Source organism: Rattus norvegicus, chromosome 2, assembly GCF_021556685.1.
Source record: "Rattus norvegicus strain SHRSP/BbbUtx chromosome 2, alternate assembly SHRSP_T2T, whole genome shotgun sequence".
In the NCBI taxonomy this organism is placed as follows: Eukaryota; Metazoa; Chordata; class Mammalia; order Rodentia; family Muridae; genus Rattus; species Rattus norvegicus.
In genome coordinates this window covers 26,005,055-26,031,388 of record NC_141535.1, presented here as the reverse complement: position 1 = coordinate 26,031,388, position 26,334 = coordinate 26,005,055, and the positions used below count along the sequence as shown (strand labels likewise).

General features: G+C 45.1%; 1 protein-coding gene across 1 annotated transcript in view; it reads left to right on the top strand.

Annotated features, from left to right (window-relative positions):
- Window positions 1–26,334, top strand: part of Cmya5 (cardiomyopathy associated 5) — a 97,171-nt gene that overhangs the window by 22,262 nt on the left and 48,575 nt on the right. Inside the window, 1 exon segment of the mRNA NM_001433255.1 lies at window positions 11,787–21,906. Coding sequence (NP_001420184.1) covers window positions 11,787–21,906 — 10,120 coding nt within the window.

Sequence of the window (26,334 nt, the reverse complement as noted above, 5' to 3'; positions counted from 1 at the left end):
TTAAAGCACCAAGAATATGTAAATCTTTATATCACACATTTTATTCCTATACTATTGTACAGATGGAGCAAGAGACTGTTCTCGAGCTCGGCTAGGATGTTGTTGTGTCTAGTGGCATTCTTGTATTGATGAAGGCGTAGGCAACCTCTGGTAGCTTCATCCAGACACAGTCTAAGTTTGAGAAGTTGGAACTGCCACATAGCTAATTTATATTTCTTCTACAAATCTGAAGTTCAGCCAAAATTGGTTAATTCTAAGTGAAATTTTAAGAACTTTTGAAGATTTACATTGTACAACAATCCCACTATCAAACAATACTTAAAATAGTAGTAGTACATAATTTGATGTAATAAAGACTTGTTGAAATGAATGGCTCTCCACCTCTATGAAGTCAGCTGGAAGCCACTGTGGGTTGCTCAAGTCTTAAAGTTATGCATGGAACATAGACTGAAGAGGGTTAACACCAAATGAATGCAAATTAGCAATAAAAAGAGAAGCCCCACCCTTTTAAAAAGATTTATTTATTTATTATATATATATAAGTAGCTGTCTTCAGACACACCAGAAGAGGACATCAGATCTTATTACAGATGGTTGTAAGCAACCATGTGGTTGCTGGAATTTGAACTCAGGACCTCTGAAAGAGCTGTCAGTGCTCCTAACCACTGAGCCATCTCTCCAGCCTAAGAGAAACCCTTCTAAGACACTGTAACTAGACCAATGGGAGTCCCCAGAGCTTTCCATTTTCCCTGCATAAAAGGCTGATGCCCCCAGCAAACCAATCACTCTGTGGAGCAGACTGCCCATCAGGAACACCAAATATTTGAGGTTGTATTTGTTTTAAAGACTTATTTCTAGTTTTTGTCTTTTAAAAGCACATGGGTTTGTGGACATGAGTGCAGTGCACACAGGGGCCAGAAGAAAGTATCAGATCCCCTGGAAGTGGAGTTGGAGTGGTTAAAGTGCTTGAAGTCAAAACTCAGGTCCTTTGCATCTTAACCTCTGAGCCACCTGTCCGGTCCCTAGGCTGTGTTTTAGGTAGGGTCATTTGAGTTGGTCCCTGAGCTTTTTAATGTACTGGTTGTATTTGTACTGTTAGAATAAAATAAAGTAAATTTTATTTAAGCTGATGAAATGTGGGCCCAAGAGTAAAAGAAATTGGTTCTTCTCAAAATAAAGTTGAATATTTAGGAAGATTTATAAAAGAACACTGAAGGAATATTGCAAGGGGCCAATGAGATGACTCAATACGTAAAAGGTGCTTGCTACCAAACACGGTGACCTGACCTGGGTTAAGTCCCTAGAGTAAAAGAATCTACACTTGCAAGTTGTCATCTGTCTTCTACATGGACACTGTAACACACACACACACACACACACACACACACACACACACACACACACACACACAACTATAGACAACAATTGCCAGATGACATGATGTCTACTCACAGCAAGTTTGCAGTGCTGGAGAGGAGCTCAGAGTTTGGATGCAGGATGACAAATGCTATCTGAGACAACAACATCCAGACCCTGGAGGCTGCCAAAGGAGCTGGTCTCCACAGAAAGAACAGTAATCCGAACAGATTATTATTAAATAATTAATTATTAAATAATAACATATTATTTTACGTATATGGACATTTTCCTTGCATGTATGTCTATATATCATGTTCATACCTGATGCCCACAGAAGCCAGAAGAGAATTTCAGACACTAGAGCCAGAGTTGTGGACAGTTGTGAGTGACCATATGGGTGCTGGGAATTGAACCTGGGTTCTCTAGAAGAGCATCCAGTGCTCTTAACTGCTGAGCTGTCTCTCTGGCCCCTGAACTGAGAAATATTACCATCATGCTCTTTCCATATACAATTCTTTGGGTTTTTTTTTCTGTGTTTGAATGCCGTATGTGTGTGTACACATGTATGTGCAGGTGCATGTCCTCATGGATATGCACATGGAGGACAGACTAGGATGCCAGGCATCCTCCTATGTCTTATTTTAAAACAGACACACAGTGAGTGTCTCACTGAGCTCCCTGCTTTGTGGCTAGGCTGACTGGACAGCAGGCCCCATCAATCTTTCTGTCTCTCTGATACTATACCAGATATTCATGACTACATCAGCTTTCATGTTGGTTCTGAAGATCTGAACTAAGGTCTTCTTTCTTTTACCCACTCAAGTCATCTCCCTAGTCCTCATGATTCCTAACTTCATTTTAAATAAAGTACTGGTTTCTGTGTGAGCTAAGGTGAAGTGAAGAAAGAAAGGGACAGAAGGTCACCAGGAAGAGCGACCAAAACCTGGACAGGTTTGCAACCTGATCTTTATATACCCGACCTGATCATTTTGGAGTGTAATACATTTTTTTTGCACCTTTAGTGAAATTCATCTGATTCAAGTTATCACCCACAAAACCAAAATGTCATTACAACAGTGAGATACAAGAATATACCCAGCATAAAGTCCAGAATGACAGAAGGGCCAATAGGGGGAGAGGTCGCTGTGGTAGCACACATCGGCCATAACGATGGAAGAGAAATACTAAGTTAGAAAGGTCAAGACAGGGAGGGAACTGAGAGGACAGGGGAGAGGAGGGCAACTGAAACTCAGGGTATATGAAGAAGCCTACTGTTTCACAATCTTATTAAAAATACAATAAAAAGGAATTTGAATGGATATGCCTTCCAAAAATGGATAATGCCCCTCCTAGAAGCCTTGGATTATTAAACAAAATCTCTGTATCAGGTGTGAAATATTTTCCTATGGATTGTTGAGTAAGGGAGCCCCCCCCAAAAAATGACCCAATATAGGATATTGCCACTGCTTTTGGGTGACCACTAGATCTTGATGGTCATACCTCCATTGCCAAAACTATCCCACACTTTGGTTACTGGTCATAGAGCAAGCTGGAGCTGAGTTGAAAGCTTCTTCCGTAACAGCTAGGCTACATGGTCCTAGAAGATTCTATGTAGGTTACTAAAGGAGAAGAGCCATTAACAGTTTTACTTGACTGTGTGCCTCGTGAGACACAATAATAGATGTATTCTCCAGTGCAATAGTGGAATGACTGTTATGGACATAACCAACTGCTTTCCAATAGGGCTTGGGGCCTGCTTCATGGAGGGAACTCGTGCTTGGTTCTGTAAGCCTGGTCAAGAGCCTTTGGCTTGGAAGGTCATAGACCCTAGAGATGAACCCACAGCTATCATTCTGCTAAACGGTAGTACATTTAATCTGCCTTCTAAATACTCGCCTTTATACCCATAGACTAATGCTGAGATAAGACTCCATCAGAGAAGCTTCTTGTAGCTGGAGGTGAAGCCTACAACTGGACAAAAGGGCTAGAGTAGGTGACGGGTGGGGTTCTCTGATTCGGCTGAGACAGCTATAATACACACAGAAAGCTCAGACAACGTTGTGGAAGAGGGCAGAAAAAATGTAAGAGCTGAGGATGAATGAGGATGAAGAAATAGACAACATTAGAGACACCCTAGACATGACATAGCCTCGCACCCGCAAACTCACTGAGGCTGCGGTGATCTCCACAAGACTTGAACAAGACTGGGCCCATCAATATTTTATCATGGATGAGGGGAGGATCCACGCGACCCCACCCCTCCCAAAGAGACTATGGGCAATTCATGCTAGTTGGGGGACAGATGTTATTTTCTTCAGTAGTGAATCCACAGATACATTGCCCCTGCTCCGTTGAATAACTTCCACTCACGCTTGGACAAAGAGAAGACATGGATGTGGGAGGGGGATTCACTGAGAAGACTGACAGTAGGAAGGGTAAGGGGCTAAGGGCAGGGAACAGAGGCGAGAATGAGTACAATATATAAACCTATAAAACTGTCAATAAAAGGTGAAAAAATAGCAGTAGCAAACATACAACTCCACTCAGAGATGGACATACTTTTCCCCTATGGGGACTGGTCACATAGAGGAAATATAAATTAGTTCATTGGGGGAAAACGTGGATGTGGAACAGCAGAGCACACCCAGTCCTTTAATCTCCCCTTCCACAAAAAGCCATAGTGATTTAAGCCACAGCTAGACTGCTATAGGAAGGGAGGGCTTTCTGGAGAACAATGGTGCTTATGTAATGCTTTTATTTATGGAGTGGAGAGGACAGGAAGAAACAATTAAGACAGAACGTTGTTAGAGACTAGAAACAAAGAAACGGAAACTCTAGAGCTTAAAGATATAACAGCACAAAATAATATGTCTGATGATGTGAGTAAGTGGTTCAGACATGACCAAGCACAGTATCAGCATCCTGAGGGAAAACACCCAGAGATCGTGGAAGAGAGAGTGAGACTAATGATAGAATTCGTGGGGACTTGGAATATAAGTGGAGAAGAAAGAGATCGTAGCAAAGCAGTATTTGAAAAGAGAAGAGGGCTGTGGCTGTCTCCTCAATGATGAGAAGCATTATTGTACAGATCTGAGAAACCATATCAATTCTGAGCAGTGCAGTACAGCTAAGCGTATGAGAATAACTTCTGAGAATAGAGGACAGTATCAAGTCCCACACGGACGGTTGTTGGCTGGGGAAAAGGTTCCCATTGCTTACAAGACGGGTAATGATGAGACTGACAGCTCGTTTATCCACGCATAACCACGGAGGACAGATGATAACGGAACGCCGATTTAAAGTGCTGAAGTAAAATACCTGATAATTTAGAAAATTTCAAGAGGAAGGATATTAAAGCAACTTTAATGAAAATGTAGTTAAGAATTTGTCACCAGGGAAGTTCATAACAGAGGAAGCATCAGGAGGCGTTCTTCGGGGAGGGCAGAGATGATTCCAGATAGAATATTGGAAGGTGCAGGAGCAAAGGAAGCATGATCAAAGATTTAGCGTGTAGGCAAAGTTCAGTAAATATTGACAGTTTTTTTTTTTTTTGGTTCTTTTTTTCGGAGCTGGGGACCGAACCCAGGGCCTTGCGCTTCCTAGGCAAGTGCTCTACCACTGAGCTAAATCCCCAGCCCCAATATTGACAGTTTTAAAAAGCAAAAGTAATTATGTCTTGTGAAACTTAAAAAAGTATAGGCTGAAAATATGTAATTATAGTGGCCTGTGAGTTGAAATTAAAGTGATTCACAGTACTCCCATTGTTTAAGAAAAAGTGAAAGTACCAATTAATGTTAGAAATTAATGAGTCAAGGGTGCATGCTGTAGGGTCAGCAGTATAAGGATAGTAAAATAGACTGTAACTTATAGACCATTATAAAAGAGAGGAAAATTTAATAATAAGGATATTCAATATAAAATAAAGCAGGAAAAGAGAGAAAAAAGATCATAGAATAGGTAGTACAAACAGTAAACAGTAATCAAAATCCAGCCTCAAATGTGTAACGAGTGGGGTGTTGGGGTACCTGGAAGAGAATGGGGGACAAGGGACACAAAGAAGGACGCCAAGACAAGAGTCTGATCAAGGCGACAATTTTATTTTTTCCCAAGGCTAAATTTATATCATAACATGGGTAACAGAGGGAGGGGGGAAGTGTGAAACATTTACACAGGCCAAGGACACAGTATTCGTGTGGTCAGGGAGTAGGCTGATGTTGACAGGTTGTCATAAAGGTCACAGGTTTGTCATATTATTAGTCAGCAAGAGAACTTTATCATATTATTATTTTTCTTGACCACCAGATTTGTACTAGTCTTCTGCAGCTGGCTGGGGATTTTCCATGAACTTAGTCATACTTAATTTTAACATCAACAATGGAGGGCTTCAAGGGCATCGCTCCCAACACAAACGTCTTTAAATGAATCAGTGTTTCATCTGAATTATCAGAATGGATTTTTAAAATATATACTTCTTGTAAGAGGCACATCTAAAACATAAGTGTCTTGTTATTTTTCTATTATTGTGATAAAGCACCACGACCAAGGCAACTGATAGAAGAGTTTATTTGGGGCTCACAGTTCTGCAGGGTGAGTCTATGACTGTCTGCAGCAGGCAGGCAGGCAGGCAGGCAGGCATGGCACTGGAGTAGGGCTGAGAGCTCACATCTTGAAATCGAAGCGACTAGAGCGCACACTGAGAATGATGTGGGCTTTTGAAACTGTAAGGCCCAACCCCAGTGGCACACCTCCTCCAACAAAGCCACGCCTCCTAATCCTTCTCAAATAGTTCCGCCAACTGGGAACTAAACATTCAAAGTCTTCAGGCATAAGATCCTCTGAGGGCAATTATCATTCAAACCACCACAATAAGTATACAAGGCAATTAAAAATATTCAAAATGCAACAAGGTAACCATGTAAACAGCCAAAATATATCTGATATAGACAACAATTAAAGTTTTTTTGTCTACTGAATAAGTTACTTATTAAACACTTCACTATGAGCTAGGCATAATGTACTAGTGGTTTTCCCAGGCTGAAGCAGGAGGGTAACAGGTTAGAAGCCCACTTGAGTTATACAGAAAGACTGTTCTGAATACCAAAACAAATAAATAATCAAATAAACACCTTACCTGAAAACTCCAGATCTGAAGACTTCAAGAAATTCTACCAAATACTTGAGGGAGAAATAATGCAGCAAACTCCTCCAGAGAAGAGGCAATGACTCCTAACTTGCTTTAAGAAGCAACATGGGGGCTGGAGAGAGGGCTCAGAGGTTAAGAGCACCGACTGCTCTTCCAGAGGTCCTTAGTTCAAATCCCAGCAACCACATGGTGGCTCACAACCATCTGTAATGAGATCTGATGCCCTCTTCTGGTGTGTGTGAAGACAGCTACAGTGTACTTATAATAAATAAATAAATAAATAAATAAATAAACAAACAAACAAATAAATAAATAAATAAACAAGTAAGTCTTTAAAAAAAAGAAGCAACATGGTTTTGATATGAAAATTTAAAAAGAAAACCCACTGTAACCAAGTATATTGAAGTTCAGTATTATTTCTATACTCCCTAAATGAGTAATAGAACCAAGCCCAGCTTTATATAAAATGTCTTAACACTGTACCCATATTGAGTGCAATTCAGAAGTTCAAGGTTGGTGTCTTAGTTAGGGTTTTATTGCCGTGAAGAAGCACCATGACCAAGGCAAACTCTTATAAAGGAAAACATTTAATTGGGGCTGGCTTAGAGTTTCAGAGGTTTAGTCTATTATCAGTGGGAATCCAGGATCCAGGCAGGCACGGTGCTCAAGAAGGAGCTGAGAGTGATACATCTTGATCTGAAGGCAGCCAAAAGGAGACTCTACTCTGCAGGCAGCTAGGAGAAGGGTCTCTTCCACACTGGCTGGAGCTTGAGTACCAGGAGCCCTCAAAGCCCACCCCCACAGCGACACACTCCCACCAATAAGGCCATACCTATTCTAACAAGTCCACACTTCCTAATTGTGCTAAGCACAGTCAAACCACACCATTGGTTTCTGTATATTGGTCGCTGTAATTCTTATGAACAACATAGAAAGGAAAAAATGATGTCATAGTCAAATAAAAACTGTTTTAATGGAGTTGACAAGCATCCATAACGTTTATAGAATGGTCTTAGCAAACTCAGTAAAGACCTCCCTTAATCAGGGGAAGGCAGTCCTGGAAAGGAGCCGTCAGGGCTCCCTCTGGTATTGTGGGTCTATTGTTTCCTTGACCTGACTCACACCTGCTGGGTCATTCTCCTGTCTGACTCTGAAGGGTGTTCTCACACCATTACCTAATAGGAAGCTAAGAAATGATCAGACAGTGGCTTGTTGAGAAAGCAGTGGGAGAGGGAGAGATGATCCAAAGCCAGCATCTTTAATTAGGCAAAGCAGATGGTACCCAAAAGCAAAGACTTGTCCTACACAATGAGAAACAACTCTAAGAATTTTCCTGAGCTCTCTGGGGACCACTTCTCTTTCACTAACGACGTTCATTGTTTCTTTAGATAAAGTATATCATGAATTTTGGGGTTACGGCTAAACACATTCGAAGATAGCCATTTTCCATTGCTGTTTGTGGTTGAGTAAGAATTGGCCCCCGAGGGCTCACAGATTCAAAAGCTTGGTCACCAGGGAGTGGCACTATTTGAAAAGATTAGGAAGTATGGCCTTGTTGGAGGAAGTGTGTCTCTCGGGATGGGCTTTGAGGTTTTGAAAGCCCGAGCTAGGCCCAGTGTCTCTCTCTGCCGGCTGCCTATGGATCTGGATACAGAACTCTCAGCTCCTCCAGCACCATGCTTCCCACCATGGTGATGATGGACTGAACCTCTGAAACTGTAAGCCAGCCCCAATTAAATGTCATCCTTTATAAGAGTTGCTTTGGTCATGGCGTCTCTTCGCAGTGATAGAACTCTGAAAAAGACGCTGCCGGTGACTGAGCTTAGCCTCTCAGTGAGCCAGGCTGCCTGTTCAGATGTGCGGTCTCCACCTTCCGTGGCCTTTTCCTGGGATAAGCTCCACCATGTTCCTAGCTCCTCCTCTTCTCACCCATCCCCAAACTCCTGTGTCTTCTGTAAACCTACACACACACCTCTCTTTTGTGAAACTTCCCCCTCTGCCCTCATTGGACCTTTCCGCTCTCCCCAATAGCATTTAAGCCACTATATTAGATTTGAACTTCTGGAGGCAGGCCTTGTGCTGGAGACATAGGTCTGTGGTAGCTTCCTTGTCTGGGATGCGCAGTGCCCTGGGTTGGATCCCTACAATCAGGGAAGCGAAGAAGGGCCTATGTCTTTATATTTATATTTTTTTACTACCTAAACTTAACAAAAATTTATTATGTGCAGAAACAATAGTCAATGAATACACAAGTGATTGATTAGGCTACTCTAACGCAGCAGGTCTCTGATTCTTTATACTGCCTTCTGGTGCTCCGTTCAGCACTCCTGAACTCATTCTAGCTAGTAATGAAACTGTCTCTGCTTGAGCACACTGAATTTACAATCAATAACGAACTCTAAATTGAATTTCTAATTGCTTTTATAATGCTTTTGCATGCACAGGCCTTCCCAATACCGACTCCCATGTTTGTGGTGTAACTTTCATTTTTTAATGCCATCCTATTTTACCTTGAATGGCAGGAGAGAGAAGGGGTAGCCTGAGTTGAACATTTTTGAGGAAAAACCTTAATTAGGTATGAAAAAGAGTCTGAAAAATAAAAAAAAAAGGAAGGTAGTCTAGGACCAAAATTGATTCCTAATTAAGTTTAGTGGCTTAATACCAAAACAAGTAAAGGAGGGCCAAACTGCTGGGAAAATGAAGAAATGAATTCCTCCCACTTCTTCCTAGTCCCTTTCACCCAAGTCCTCTGCAGAACTTTTCTGTTCTTTTTCACAGACTGTAGCACAGGAAGAGACTAATGCCCCACTGTGCTGGGCACTGAGGAGATAAAGGCAGGGCACATCTGTACCTTCTGGATAGCCTTCCAGGGACAGTGAAGGTTACCAAAGTAGTGAGGCACAGCCGCAGGCACTGAAGTCCTGGCCTGAAGCCCAAGGCACCAGGAAGAAGTCAGAGCAAGCAAGTCTCTGTAAGCATGCTGTGTACGTTTCAGAAGTAGGTTTGTTCAGGCAAGGGTTCCACCGCTCCGTGTCCAGATAGAAGCTCCCTAGAGCTTTTCTTTTTAAACATTTATTTATTTATTATATGTAAGTACACTGTCGCTGTCTTCAAACAACAGCAGAGGGCATCAGATCTCATTACAGATGGTTGTGAGCCACCATGTGGTTGCTGGGATTTGAACTCAGGACCTCTGGAAGAGCAGTCAGTGCTCTTAACCACTGAGCCATCTCTCCAGTCCCCAGAGCTTTAAAACCAAAGATATGGAAATATCCAGAGTCTGTCCCAACAGAAATACCAGTTTGGCGGTGATGGAGAGGTGTGGGTGGTCGCAGTATTTTCTTACGGCTCCCACAGGTGTTTCTAAGGTACTCCAGAGTTTAGGACCACTCTTTGAAGCAGAGACTAATGATTTTTGAAGAGTTAATAAGGGCTCTGAATTTTGTATGTCTTCCTTTTTTAGAAAAAGAAAGTGCTTTGCTTTAATATCTACGCTTAACAGTTATATAGTCTTGTTTCTTTTGTTGTGGAAGAGTACAATAGGCCAATCAACATTTTTTTTAATTGTCTCAAATTACAGCTATACTCCTAGGAGAAGAGACTCCTGCAGCCTTAATCTCTAGCTTAGTGTTTATGAAACAATGGCCAGTATACAATGCTTAAATCAGCCAGGATAGTCATAGCAGAAATCTTAAACGTAAGCCCTGATGGGTAGACAGAATTTGGCTACCCTACCAGAGCTGGGGTATGGTAGAGGAGAAGCAATTCAAAGGAAGGAGCAGCAATAGCAAAGGGGAGGAAAGGGGAAAAACAAAACAAGGAAGAGTGAGCCACCCCCTGGGGGCTGCCCAGGGGCACATGCAGGGGTAGCCTGAGCCCATTGTCTCAGGGCATGTGGAAGCAGGCCTAGCAGATAGCCCTTCCAAATGCACGTACCACTGAAGATGAGTCTAATATCACGTTCAAGGATTATATGGAAACCCGACAGCAAATAGCATTTATTGAGCTCCAACTATATACCGGGAGTGGTTTCTTAGCATTCTGTTTGTATATTAACTAATCCTTCCATCAACTCTATAGTGTATTCGATTATTATTCTTATCCTACAGATGGTGGAAGCGAGGAGGCATGGGACTTCCTTTGTTATAACTGCACCCAGGAAATAATTACTAGATAGTGAATTCGATACACTAACTATGGGGCCATGCTCTAAAAAGATGCATTGGTTAGTGGTCTCATTTTTCTGTGAGCATCGTAGCATGTACTCACACTAGATGGTAGCAGTCAACCCTGCCATGGCCTCCAGAGGCGAGGCTCTGAAAAGGCAACTGCCAGCATTCCACGCCAGGGCATGCAGCCTTACATCAACTTTTCTTTCTGGTTCTGGGAATCAAACACACAGCTTCTCACATGCTAAGCAAATGCTGGTTTTCTGTTTGTTAAGTTGGAATCCATTCCAACTAAAGAGTATGTAGCATAAACTGGTAACATGGTTTACTCATTATCAAGCATTTTATACTTTATGTGATTGTATATGTTACGATTTTATGCAACTGGAAACGAGTAGAGATTTTTCCCAGCATCATCACAAACGTAATTGATTCATTAGCTATGATGTTATGATGGCTACTGTGACACTAGGCTAAAGGAAGTCCCAGTTCCATTCCAATTCCCTAGGACCATGGTTGTTTGTGCAGCCCACAGTTAATCTGATACCATTCTGTGGTACACAGTTGTCGTTATAACAGAAGCTAATCATGTAGGAGTGGGGGAGGCGTGTACTTGGAAATAAAATCGGATGGGAATTCGGAGCCAAGGATCTTCCTGTTTTGTAAGTATGAAGAGTTTATTGAGATTTGTCTCGCTGAGGGATCTCGCTAATGGGATGCTTGGGAAAGCCAGCTGGAAGGAGAATAGGAGGGGCTGAGACCGGGCCAATCAAAGAGGCAGGCATCAGACTCCTGGCCAGTTAGGAAGCAGATGGAGTGGGTGGTCCACAGCTAGGTCTGGCGGCAACTGTGGGAACAAAGAGCACAGATGCCAGAGTCACATGTGGGTCCTGCTGAGAGAAGGGAGCCTTAGTGACCGAGGAACACGGGACGACCAGGTGGGCAGCCCAGAATGGGGAAAGTGTGAAAATGAACTTTAGCTCACTTTATAGTCACCCCACATTTGAGGTAGATGGGATTATTGACTTCTATATTTTATATTTACTTGTTCTAATAATTAATATGAATTTTATTTTATTGCTATAATATATAATTATTGATATTAATCACCATAGGTTATCAGATGAGGATGAAGAGGGTAAGATCAAGCAGGAGTGTATCATCTCTGACCCATCCTTTTCCATGGTGGCAGTTCAACGGGAGGACAGCGGGATAACCTGGGAGACCAATTCAAGCAGATCTTCCACTCCCTGGGCTTCAGAAGAAAGTCAGACATCGGGAATATGTAGTTTGGAAGGGTCAGCTCTGACTTCTCCTCCAGGAAGTGTTTCCTTTATTATGGATGAAGTTAAAAGGACACGCAAAAGAACTCAGAAGTCCAAGCGGGGCTCACCATCATTGCGTAGGAAAGGCAGCAAAAAAAGGAATTCTCTAGAATCGCAAGATGTTCTGACAAACCAAGAAGATGGTCCTTTAATTTCAGAAAAGCCCGTGCTCAATACTGAGAAAGAAAAGTCATCTATTGGCACTTATGATAAAACAAGAAGGAAGAAGACTGAATCAAATACGCCTCCCATCACTGGGGCTATCTACAAAGAGCACAAACCATTAGTATTGAAGCCAGTCTACATAGGAACGGTACAATACAAAATAAAGATGTTCAATTCAGTTAAAGAAGAGTTAATTCCTCTACAATTTTATGGGACACTGCCAAAAGGTTATGTGATTAAGGAAATACACTACAGGAGAGGGAAAGAATCATCCATTAGTCTAGAGCCGGATTTGAGCAATGGTGGTTCTAACATAGCTTCCCAAAGGAAATTAGCCCAGAGCCCAGAAGAAGACAGGGCAAGAGAGCTTGCTCCACCCTGGAGAGGTGCCCTCTCCAAAGGGTCCATGACCTCATTGTTTAGTCACGAAGAGCAAAAGAAAACATATACTGATTCCCTCTTAAATGCTACATCTTCAACAGAACACACATTACCCTCTTATTCAAGAAATGATACAGCCGATCAAGAAGAACATCTCAGACCTTCACAGACCGTGCAACAACAGCCAGCTGACGAGTCAAAGACCTACAGAACAGAACCACCCAGCACTCCAGCAACCATGGTCCCCGAAAGAGCAAAGGAAGAACTGGAGCAGAACTCACAAGGAATGGAAAGTTCAGAGGATGCGTCAGGCTTGTCAGGCTTAGCTAATGATGTGGAACAGGAAGGCATGGTTTCCGTTAACCATTCCATGTCATGGGAGGCAGAGAAAGAGTCTTTGAAGACAGGACCATCAAGACCAGGACCAGCCATCCAAGAAGGGTTTGAGCCAGACATGGAAGAGTTAGAGCCGATTTCAAGAGAAAAAATGGAACCAGTGTCTGAACCTGTGACCTCATCTGAGCCCATAGACCACAGAGAAGAGGAGCATGCGCCTGAGCCCATAGACCACAGAGAGGAGGAGCATGCGCCTGAGCCCCTAGTCCATAGAGAGGAGGAGCATGCGCCTGAGCCCCTAGTCCATAGAGAGGAGGAGCATGCGCCTGAGCCCATAGTCCATAGAGAGGAGGAGCATGCGCCTGAGCCCATAGTCCATAGAGAGGAGGAGCATGCGCCTGAGCCCATAGTCCATAGAGAGGAGGAGCATGCGCCTGAGCCCATAGACCACAGAGAGGAGCATGCGCCTGAGCCCCTAGTCCATAGAGAGGAGGAGCATGCGCCTGAGCCCCTAGTCCATAGAGAGGAGGAGCATGCGCCTGAGCCCATAGTCCATAGAGAGCAGGAGCATGTGCCTGAGCCCATAGTCCATAGAGAGAAGCATGCGCCTGAACCCATAGTCCATAGAGAGGAGGAACATGCGCCTGAGCCCATAGTCCGTAGAGAGGAGGAGCATGCGCCTGAGCCCATAGTCCATAGAGAGGAGGAGCATGCGCCTGAGCCTCTAGTCCATAGAGAGAAGCATGCGCCTGAGCCCATAGTCCATAGAGAGGAGGAGCATGCGCCTGAGCCCATAGTCCATAGGGAGGAGGAGCATGCGCCCGAGCCTCTTCTCTCCCTTGCATCACAGGAAGTAGAGAGTGGAGCAGAAACTTCTCTACCAATCACAGATACCATTGAACCTGAAGATTCTAGTCTAGAAGAAGAGATCATAGAACTTGATTACCCAGAAAGTCCTTTAGTTTCTGAGAAGGATTCCCCATTGCCTTTGTCCCCTGAAGTGGAGCACAGAAAAGAGCCCATTCTCCCATCACAGATGACATTCACACCTGAACATATCACCTTGTCCGAGGAAGAAAGAGAGGAAAGCGAATCTGTTTCTACTGATTCTGCTTTTGTATCTGAGTATTCAGTCCTACAGGATTTGAACCGTAAGTCAGAGAAGCTAGAAGTAGAGGCAGTTTCTGTATCTGATGTGAAATCTAGTGAACCTGCCGTCTTTTCAGAGGACGAGGAGGAACGTGAGTCTTACTCCCCAGCTGTGACCTCTGTATCTGAGCATTCTCTCTCTCCATCCACCACTGAGAAGACATCTTCCACCCAGTCCCCACTCTTTTCAACAGTTTCACCAGACAATCTGGTCCTGTCTGGAGATGAGGCCTCAGAGACAGAGGCCTCAGATTCTCTATCTGCGACTGAGTATTCTGGTCCAGCGCATGTGCAAGAGTTGCTGGTAAGAGCCGGTGACCCTAAGCTCCCGCTAAAATCCCAACATGTTTCTGAGCCCATTATTCAGACAGAAGATGAGAAAGAAGATATTGGGCTACTTTCTTCAGCTGTGGATGCCACTTCTGAATACCCTCACTCGCCATCACTAAGTGAGAAGGCTTCTGAATGCCATTTGCCACCCCTGGCTACCACACTCAGACATGCCGCTCTATCAGAAGATGAGGGTCTAGAAAGTGGAAGTTTCGTATCAGATTCAAAACTGCCATTTAAACCCTCAGTTCCTCAAAGTGCAACACAGGAACCCCCCGAAAAAACAGGAGATGACACGCCCCAATTCAAACCCAAAGGCCTTGCTGAGCCGACAATCCTGTTAGAGGAAGAAAAGGAAGCCATCGAGCTATCTTCATCCAGTGAGGTCCCTGCAGCTGAACGCACTCTCCCTCCACAAACCACTGAGTTGCTTTCTGAAAGCCAGGCCCCGCCTTCCTGGCCCACCTCATCCGAACAAGAGGGCCTATCCGAAGAAAGGAGTGGAGAAGGCCAGCAGCGCTCATTCTCTTCCACACCAGAGCTTGTCCACACATCGCCTCTGCTTCTAAAAGGTGCCTCCTCACCCTCAGCTCTATCAGAGCCAGGGCAGGAAGAGGACAGCATTGGGCCCCTTTCCCCTGATTCTGCGTTTGCATCAGAATTCTCTTTCTCACCCTATCCAACTCAGGAACTAGAGAGAAGAGAGCTGGGGCGTGACTCTCCACTGTGTTTAACGTCGCCCTCTGAGCACACTGTTCTGTCCGATGAGGACACCGAAGAGGCTGAACTCTTTTCTCCAGATTCAGCATCACAGGTTTCAATCCCACCGTACAGAATCGCAGAAACAGAGCGGAACAAAGTCGAGGCAGACGAATTACTCCCAATGAGTCCTGTGCCTGACTTTCCCTACTTCTCAGGGGCAGATGAAGAAGAGACAGGATCCTCAGTGGCCACGCCGGTGCCCGAGCATTCTGCTCCATCGAAGGAGCGGAAAGAGGAGCCTTTCCCTTCTATACCTGTGTTTGAAGATCTGAGCCTGCCACCTTCAGCAGTTATGACAACGACAGGCCAAGCAGAAACTAAGCCAGATGTTCCAACGGTTTCAACCTCTGTATCTGAATATCTCATCCTGGCCCAACGGCAGAAAACTCAAGCATCTCTGGAGCCCGAGGCTGAAGATGTGGTACCACCACCTTTAACCAGTGGATGGGAGGAGACAGATGCTAAGAGTAGTTCGACAGCATCTACCATAGCAGCTTCTGCATCTGCAGTCTCATCTGTGGTAAAGGAAGAAACCGCATCCATTTTGTCCACATCTCAGTTCTCCGTTTCACCTGAGTCAGCCCGTGTCCCTAAGACAGAACGGGAACCCAAAGCATCGCTCACACTCACAAGTGCAGAGGAACAGATGGCTTTGCCCAAAGTCAGACGGGAAGAAATTGTGCCGGATTCTCAAGAAGCGACAGCACACAAATCACAGGATCAGACACCAGAACCTCAGCCCCCAAATGTTCCAGGGTCTGGGATGAGATATTCAGTTTTGTCTGACATGGGAGATGAGCCAAAGGCGGATGTCAAGCCCGATTTAGCTCCAGCTGTGACTTCTGAACTAGAACAGAGAATGTTGTCAAAGAATGAGCCTGAAGTGGTAAAACCGCATTCACCTCCAGAGGAAACATCTATTTCTGGACGTAAGGTTTTATCCGCGGTGCAAAAGGAAGTGAAACAGGAATCCAAAATAACCAGGGAACTTCCTGCAGCCTCGTCGGGAATCGAGAGGGAAGTTGAGCATCATCCACCTGCACCAACCGCGCTTCCAGCATTGCGGGAAGAAACGGAGAGAGAAACCAAAGCCAGCGTTTCTGCCACTCCAGTGCCAGTAACTAAGCTTGATTCAAATTCAGCTGCGTTAGGCAGAGATGAGATCCTGACAGACTCGTCTCTTGCCGGCCCTGCCGAACATCCGGGCTTTAAGGGAGTAGGGGAGAGGGGGTTAGGAAGTGGTGAGCCATCTCTCACCATGTCTGCAGCCGATCCCACAGTTCTCAGAGCGGGAGAGAAGGAACCAATTAAAGAAGCTGCTGCTGTCCTTGACAGCTCTTCGTTCAGAGGCTCGGCTTGGCCAGAAGCAGAGGAAAAAGGGAGATTAGAGTCGTCTCTAAGTTTATCATCTCCCTCAGAGCTCTCTGATTGGTCAAAAGTAGAAACTGAAGAAGTTAAACGTGGGTGGCCAGGAGCCAAGGTGCCCTCAGATGTGGCTGCGGAAACTGGGGTAGAAGACAAACGAGGCATTTCACTCTCCCCAGCTCCTGAGTCTAAAGAATCCACTTCGCCACAGAAAAAGAACTTGGTGTCTGTCTCAGAGGTGTTAAGGCCTGAACCCAAACTTCCCATCGACTTATGGAGTGAGGTAGAGAGAGAAGACACTGAGCCTCCTCCATCACAAGTGTCGCCCACACCCAAACACACGGTGCCGGATGACAAACCCGAGGAGATGACAAGGTCTCCTGATTCCGAAAATTTAGTGTCAGATGATCTAGCCCCAACGTTACTGGCACTCAGGGATGAGATGAACGGACAAGCAGAGGAGACATCGTCTCCAGTGCTGGGGAGTTTCCTCTCAGGAAAAGAAGAGCTCGTAAAGCTCCCCCCAGAACCTAAGAAGCCCAAACGGTTCTCAGAAGCACCGACTGTGGGGTTGGAACTCACCGATAGTAGAGACAGGGATGGGTCCTTAGGTATAGAAATAGTGAAACCCAGTGTCTTAGAAAAGGGCCCCACTGAGCTTAGGAGTGCAGGAAAAGAGCAAGAAGAACATAGGGGGCTCCCTGTGCCTGCTACGTCTCCACTAGAGACTGCTTCTTCTGACCTTCCCATAAAGCAAAAAGAGCTTAAAAAGACCCTTCCCGAGGGTCAAGCTGTTAAGGTGCCTGATGTGGGCAGCTCTTTTGCAGAGAAGCCAGACCTGGGTATTAAACAATTAGCACAGAGGAAAGAGAATCTGGAGCAACCGAAGCCATTCATGACAGCTGAGCCTGCCGATGTTATAGGAACAGAAGTGAAGGAGACTCTGATTTCTCCCAAGGATAACACCCGGATGCTGGACAAGCCAGATGGCTTGGTCAGTCAGCATGAAGATAGAAAACCAGGACCCAGGCAGCTGGAGTCCTCTGAGAGCAAGGATCTGATGCCAGAGAAACTCGGGGCTGCCCCGTTGGATTCAGATCACACACCTGGAATCAGGAAGCAGGAAGAACCCCATTTGCCATTGCAAGAACAAGCATCTATCCTCCGTGTATCTAGTGGCAAGGTAGAAACCTTCACCACTAAGACTTATCTTTCTGAAGAAACAGAGGCCGTGGTTCCTGTTGGGAAGACAGATAGAGGCAGAGCAGAGGAGAGGCAGAACAGTTCTTTCATGGAGAGTGAAAATTCAGTATCAGAGAAGACAAATGCAGAATTTCCCAAGCCTTGCAAAGAAGATGTCCAGATGGAACTCAAACTACCTCTTGGAAGAACTATCCAAAAATCAGAGACTGGCCCATCAGTGGAGCAGGCAACCCCAATTCCTGCCAGCTCAGCACATTTCCTGGCTGAAGTTGTAGAACCCACAGTGGGCAAAAACCAAGAAGCAAGCATAGCACCAGTGTCCGGTGAGAAGCCATCTCAAGAACCCACGAGGGTTCAGTCAAAGGCCGTAGGTGATGCTGAGGAAGGGCGAAAGCTAGCCCCCGACGTGCAAGTCCCTGCCGTGAAAGCAAATGTTGCACCTCAACCCCCGGAGACCCCAGGGGTGACACAAAAGCCATCTGAGAAGTCACTGGTGGCTGAGCAATGTCTTCCTGCAGAGAAGGGGAAGAAAGGAATTTCGTCTTTCAAATCGTGGATGTCTAGTTTATTGTTTGGATCGAGCACTCCAGATAATAAGGTTGCTGACAATAAAGATCTAGAGACTCAGCCAAGTCCCTCTCTAGAGAAAGCACTAACTGCCGTAGAGCCTAAGGGTGCGGTTCCTGCTGAGGTTACTGTAGCTGAGAAGCCAGGGGTTCACTCTTTACCTGAGGTCACAGTTAAGCTGGGTGAAGAACCCAGAGGTGGAGAAAAACTCACATTTTTACCAAACACGGACGTTTTAAAGCAGCCTGCCTCTAACTCTGAAAACTACGGGAAGAAAGGACTCCCAGGCTTTTCAGAGGGAATGGGTGAAAACTTAGCTACTTCAGCTGGTGATGAACATCCTGGAATTCATCCTCGCTCCCCAATGGGTGAGAAAGTGGGTATGGAAGAAGCCCAGAACACGGCGCCTCTTCATGTTACTGAGAGCCAAAGACACCAGAAGCCAGAGATCGCTCCTCCGTCTATGTGGAGTATTTCTGTTCTTAAGGAAGAGCCAAGCAGTGGTCACAAAGAAGCACAGCTCTTGTCATCTGACGTAGTCGATAGAACGCCACAACGGCCAGAATCAACTTTGTCCGCCTTCGCGAGGATGGACTCAGAGAAGCAGGCACCAGTGAGTTTGCTGGTGGAGTCAGAAGACAGCCTAATTGATCTCGGTGAAGACAGACTGAGGCAAGAAATGCCAAAGCCCACGTCTCTGGAGCGTCATGAAGAGGAAGTGGAACGCCCAGCGGTGGAGAAGGACGGCTGGGGAACTAGATCATTTTCCTTGGCAGGGGAGAAGGGGCTGGCAGAGAAGCAAGAAATCATGGCTCCCTTGGAAGTAGGGGAAAATAAAGCAGTAGGAAAGTTGCAAATGATGCCGGAATCTCGACCTTTCAAATCGGAAGGATCAAAAGCTGCTGAGAGGCTGGAACAGCGCATCTCTCCAAGGGAGGAGCTCATGGAAAAACCCAGCAAGACTCTTGCTTCTGAGAGGAGAGAAAAGGAAGCGCAGGAACGGGTATTTCCAGAAGGTGAGAAGGAGGGAGGCCTGTCCTCTTCCCCTGCGGCAGCCATGCCTGTGCCTGGTGCGTCAGCCATCTCTTGGGATAAGGCCCAACCACCTTCTCCGGTTAAACCACCACCAGTTATTGAAAAACCAGAGCATATATTCACAGAGGTATACCCAGAAATTGGGGAGAGAAAGGCAGCAGAAACCAAACCACATCCCCAGGAAGAAGGTAAAACTTTAGTAGAGAAAACCAAGGCTTCCCGTGTGGAGCCTCCCCATGGAGAGGAAGTGGATGGCCATTCTTTTACTCAGGGAGGAAATCTGGAGTTGGAGAAGTCACGTGAGAGTAGAGTGGATCTCAAAGAGGAAAGGAGGCAGTTTGTGATGCCCGAGTTGTCCCTTGCTGCTTCGGTGGCTGCTGAAGATGGACATGCGCAGCCAAGGCCCCTATCTAGGGCTGCCGAGAGGACAGCAGGACACATTACGGATGAGACAAACAATTTAGGACCGCCGACTCTAGAAACTTCTCTAGAACAAACAGCGAAGAAACAAGAGACACGGTCAGATAGGCCTACAGTTCATACTATCCAGACATCTAAAGATCACCCAGAAGAGATGCCGAAACAGTCTGTTCTTATCTCAAAGCGTCACTTGGAAGCTATGGAGGATGTGCACAGAAACGAGCCACTCTCCTCAGCGGCAAGCAGCTATACTCAGTTTATGCTCAGTGCCTCAGCCGTCAGTGCTGATGGAGCGCCTCCTGTGGGAGGCACACCCCAGGAGCCCGAAGGCACCTCTGGGAAAGGTGAAGAATTTTCAGTGACCAGCAAGCCAGCCGGCCTTTCAGAAGAGCAGAAGAGTGCTTTTAGCATCATTTCTGAGGGCTGTGAGATATTGAACATCCATGCCCCTGCCTTCATCCCCTCGGTGGATCAGGAAGAAAGTGAACATATGCAAGATAACTTACAGTATTTGGAAGAGAAATCCTCGTTTAAAAGCATATCTGTTCGAGATGAGAGGAAAGCAGTCGCTTCCCATAAAACACAGAAGAGCGAGTTAGAAGTTCCTGATAGGAAAATCACATCGCCGACGGAAAACGAACCAAAGGAATCTTACCAGACAAAGGAGGAGACAGCCACAGGCTCGAGATCAGGGGATTTCACGTCAATCCAACCAGGAGTTTCTGGTGAAGAGGATTATTTTGAAAAATATACTTTGATCGATTATAACCTCTCCCCAGGCTCAGAAAGACAGAAATCAACTGTTGAGGGCTCCTCAGAGGAAGCCACAGAAACACTGACGTCTTTCCCAGAGAGTTCAGCTGAACAGACCCTAGACCACGAATACGACTTAGTAAAGTTAGACGAAAGCTTTTACGGGCCAGAAAAAAATGGTAGCAAGTCATCTCATGCAGAGATGCCGAAGTCTTTGGTTATCCAAAAACCGAGTGAAGAAAATGCTCCGAAGGGTGTCGGTGGAGATGTGGACTCCAGGTCTCCCGGGATGCCTCTATTCGATGTGGAGGAAGGAGTGCTGTCAAGAAGACAGATATTTCCCACCACCCCCAAGGCTGTTAACCCTGAGCTGTTAGAGGAGCCACCTGCACTTTCCTTCTTCTATAAGGATCTGTACGAGGGGGCACTGGGGGAGAGGAATGAAGGAGAAACAGCTTCAGAGGGTGGCAGTGTGGATTCTGAGACGTCATTTCCAAGGCGACATTCTGACACCGACGATGGAACAGGCATGTACTTCGAGAAGTATGTACTCAAAGATGACATTCTTCATGACGAATCTGTAAATCAGGAAGACCAAGGCCAAAGCCTGGAAGAAAAGCCAGTTGGCGAAGACGGTTCACAGCAACTGAGAATCGCAGAAAGCGAAATTGGGAGAAAGCCCGGAACTAGTTTTTGGGAGAGGAATCTGGAAGAACAGCACAAGGTCATTGACTGGGAAGGAGAGCCCGTAAGCCACACGGAGACTCTCGATGAGGTAGCAACACAGCAGAAAGCTCCCATTACAGAGCAAGTCACAGCAATCACCCAGGAGATGAGCTACGCAGTCCCATTCCAGGACACCCACCGTGTTCGGACGAGTGAGCCAAGCAGCCAGGGTCATGAAGCAGGAAATGCAAGCCCAGAGGTCAATCTGAATGTCCCAGTACAAGTGTCTTTCCCAGAGGAAGAATCTACAGCAGGTGCCACTTATGCTCCCGAAGTATCACAAGAAGAGCTGGTCCCATGTGTGTCACGTGAAGAGAGGCTCCACAACATCCCTGTACAGGACGAGTATGACTTCGTTGACTCTCTGAATCAGGAAATAGTCAGTCAAGGCATCTTACCAGGAGAACCTTATTCAGAAGCCCCACCCAAGGAAGTGTTACCTCAAGGAACGGAGTCCTTGTCACATGCTGGGGAACGGGAACTCATGAGTGAGGGGGAACCAAGAAAGTCTGCTTCACAGGAAGAGTGGGACAGAGGGGGAGAAGATCAGTCAGCACGAGAATCAGTGACCACTAAGACACAAAAGGAACAGAAAAAGGCCCAGGTTGACTCTTACTGCTACACCTGCAAAAGCCTGGTCTCTGAAATGGACAAGGTGCTGGACATTCACAAACACCATGAGGTTTCAGCCCTTGACACAGCTATAAGTGCTGTTAAGGTAAACCAACTTAACACATACAAATTGTTCACAGATACTGGGTTTGCTTTTGCCTTTTCTTAAAAAAAAATGACTAGTGTTTGATATTTATTTTAAGCAAAATGGTCTGAAAATATATGGATATTTCACTAAGAATTTAGTTACAACTAGCTTATCGTTAGTTTTATGGGTAGGTTATATGTCAGAGCATTTTTTTCTAGGTTCTCGGGATACCAAGAAATGATAAGGGGTCATTGCTACTGGGGAGATTGCTATCTCATAACAAAGACTCTTTTTTTTTTAATTGGATTTTTTTTATTTACATTGCAGATGTTATTCCCTTTTCGGGTTTCCCAGCCATAAGCCCCCTATCTCGTCCCCCTCCCCTTCTTCTATGAGGGTGTTCTTCCTACCCAAGCACCCCCTACCTCCTCCCTGGCATTCCCCTGCACTGGGGCGGGGGTCCAGGCTTGGCAGGACCAAGGGCTTCTCCTCCCATTGGTGCCATTCTCTGCTACTTATGCAGCAGAGCCATGGGTCTATCCATGTGTAGTCTTCGGATAGTACATGGGTTAGTACCTGGGAGCTCTGGTTGGTTGGTATTGTTGTTATTATGGAGTTGCAAATCCCTTCAGCTCCTTCAATCATTTCTCTAACTCCTTCAATGGGGACCCCGTTCCCAGTTCAATGGTTTGCTGCTAACATTCGCCTCTGTACTTCACTTGTTCTTGCAGAGCCTCTCAGGAGACAGCTATATCAGGCTCCTGTCAGCCTGCACTTCTTGGCTTCATCAATATTATCTACTTTTGGTGGCTGTATATAAATGGGCTATATACCCAGGTGGGGCAGACTCTGAAAGGCCATTCCTTCAGTCTCTGCTCCAAACTTTGTCTCTGCATCCCCTCCTATGAATATTTTGTTCCTCCTTTTAAGAAGGACTGAAGCATCCACACTTTGGTCATCCTTTTTCTTGACCTTCATGTGGTCTGTGGATTTTATCTTGGGTAATTTGAGCTTTTGGGCTAATATCTACTTATCAGTGAGTGCATACCCTGTGTGTTTTTTGGCATCTGGGTTCTTTCCAGCTTCTGGCTATTATAAATAAGGCTGCTATGAACATGGAGCATGTGTCCTTGTTGTATGTTAGAACATCATTTGCCCAGGAGAGGTGTAGCTGGGTCCTCAGGTAGTGCAATGTCCAATTTTCTGAGGAACCTCCAGACTGAATTCCAGAGTGGTTGTGCCAGTTTGCACTCCCACCAGCAATGGAGGAGTGTTCCTCTTTCTCCACATCCTCGCCAGCATCTGTTGTCACCTGAGGTTTTGATCTTAGCCATTCTGACTGGTGTGAGGTGGAATCTCAGGGTTGTTTTGATTTGCATTTCCCTGATGGCTAAGGATGTTGAACATGTCTTTAGGTGCTTCTCAGCCATTCGCTATTCCTCAGCTGTGAATTCTTTGTTTAGCTCTGAACCCCATTTTTAATAGGGTTATTTGGCTCTCTGGAGTCTAACTTCTTGAGTTCTTTGTATATTTTGGATATTAGTCCTCTATTGGATGTAGGATTGGTGGAGATCTTTTCCCAATCTGTTGGTTGCCATTCTGTCCTAATGACAGTGTCCTTTGCCTTACAGAAGTTTTGCAGTTTTATGAGGTCCCATTTGTCGATTCTTGATCTTAGAGCATAAGCCACTGGTGTTTTGTTCAGGAAATTATCTTCAGTGCCCATGTGTTTGAAGATCTTCTCCATTTTTTCGTCTGTTAGTTTGAGTGTATCTGGTTTTATGTGGAGGTCATTGATCCACTTGGACTTAAGCTTTGTACAGGGCGATAAGAATGGATCAATCTGCATTCTTCAACATGCTGACCTCCAGTTGAACCAGCACCATTTTTTGAAAATGCTCATCTTTTTTGCACTGGATGGTTTTAGCTCCTTTGTGAAAGATCAAGTGACCATAGGTGTGTGGGTTCATTTCTGGGTCTTCAATTCTATTCCATTGATCTACCTGCCTGTCTCTGTACCAATACCATACAGGTTTTTTTTTTTTTTAAATCACTATTGCTCTGTACATAGCTTGAGGTCAGTGATGGTGATTCCCCCAGAAGTTCTTTTATTGTTGAGGATAGTTTTTGCTATCCTGGGTTTTTTGTTATTCCAAACAAATTTGCAAATTGCTCTTTCTAACTCTATAAAGATTTGAGTTGGAATTTTGATGGGGATTGCATTGAATCTGTAGATTGCCTTTGGCAAAATGGCCATTTTTTTTTCTTTTCTTTTTTTCGGAGCTGGGGACTGAACCCAGGGCCTTGCGCTTGCTAGGCAAGCGCTCTACCACTGAGCTAAATCCCCAACCATGGCCATTTTTACTATATTAATTCTGCCAATCCTTGAGCATGGGAGATATTCCCATCATCTGAGATCTTCTTTAATTTCTTTCTTCAGAGACTTGAAGTTCTTGTCATACAGATCTTTCACTTGCTTGGTTAGAGTCACACCGAGGTATTCTATATTATTTGGGACTATTATGAAGGGTATCATTTCCCTAATTTCTTTCTCGGCCTGTTTGTCCTTTGAGTAGAGGGAGGCTACTGATTTGTTTGAGTTAATTTTACTTTGCTAAACACTTTGCTGAAGTTGTTTATCAGGCTTAGTAGTTCTCTGGTAAAACTTTTGGAGTCACTTAAGTATACTATCATAACATCTGCAAATAGTGATATTTTGACTTCTTCCTTTCCAATTTGCATCCTTTTGACCTCCTTTTGCTGTCTGGTTGCTCTGGCTAGGACTTCAAGTCCTATACTGAATAAGTAGGGAGAGAGTGGGCAGTCTTATCTAGTCCCTGATTTTAGTAGGATTGCTTTAAGTTTCTCTCCATTTAATTTAATGTTGGCTACTGGTTTCCTATATATTGCTTTTACTGTGTTTAGGTATGGACCTTGTATAACAAATGACTCTTAATGTTATAAAAAAAAGTAAAATGCTTTTAACCTCAATAGTTACACATTTGCACACAAAGCAAATTACTTTCTGTCATCAATAATACATCTAGTACCCTGACCTATTCTAAGTGTTAAAAAATGCTTGGAACAGTAAGATTTTAATTTTGAGTCTCATCATATCCCATCTTCCTAGAGATCCTGAGAAACGTAGAACTGCTCAGCATCCATCCACTGAGCACCAATCTACTGAGTACCCATCCACTGACCACCCATCTACTGAGCACCTGTCCACTGAGTACCCATCCACTGAGTACCCCTCTCTGAGCATCCATCCACTGAGCACCCATCTACTGAGCACCTGTCCACTGAGTACCCATCCACTGAGTACCCCTCTCTGAGCATCCATCCACTGAGCACCCATCTACTGAGCACCTGTCCACTGAGTACCCATCCACTGAGTACCCCTCATTGAGCATCCAGCCACTGAGCATTCATCTACTGAGCACCTGTCCACTGAGTACCCATCCACTGAGTACCCCTCTCTGAGCATCCATCCACTGAGCACCCATCTACTGAGTACCTGTCCACTGAGTACCCATCCACTGAGTACCCATCTCTGAGCATCCATCCACTGAGCACCCATCTACTGAGCACCTGTCCACTGAGTACCCATCCACTGAGTACCCCTCTCTGAGCATCCAGCCACTGAGCATCCATCTACTGAGCACCTGTCCACTGAGTACCCATCCACTGAGTACCCCTCTCTGAGCATCCATCCACTGAGCACCCATCTACTGAGCACCTGTCCACTGAGTACCTATTCACTGAGTACCCATCTCTGAGCATCCATCTACTGAGCACCCACACACTGAGCACCCATCCACTGGGCACCCATACACCTCCCAACCACCTTCTATCTTCACACACTCTTCAACATAGAGCAGCCAGAATGATCTTAAAATTAGTAAATAATTTTATTCAAAACTCAAGGACTTTCTCTGTGCCAGGCACACATGTCGAGTTCTATGTATATAGAGTACATTTTAATTCCCATAGTTCCCATCACTGTCATCACTTTGTCAGTAATGGAATGGGCTCAGAGAGTTTAAGTGATTTGCTGAGGTCACTAGAGACCACGCTTGGACTGATACCCAAGTTGGTCTGACATTGGAGTTTATGCTCTTGGCTTTGCCATCGCTGATTCTTAAACCACACTTCAGTAATGTTGCTGTTAAATAATTGTCCCTCCTTTTGATTAAACAGGATTGCATTTTATAATCTGGGTATTTTTCCTATCAAATTAATTCTCTCTTATTACTCTAGGGTGAAATATTATTTAGGTTTTTCCTATTAAAGATTGGAGGAAGGAGTGAAGCAACCTCTTTTGTGGAATCTGCTGTGGATCTTAACAGATTCCACAAAAATGTGTCTCTAAAAGTCACAGATGCACTATCTCCACTGAAATGTGCCCCGTTCTATAATTACACTTGCTTTGAAGACTGACAGCTA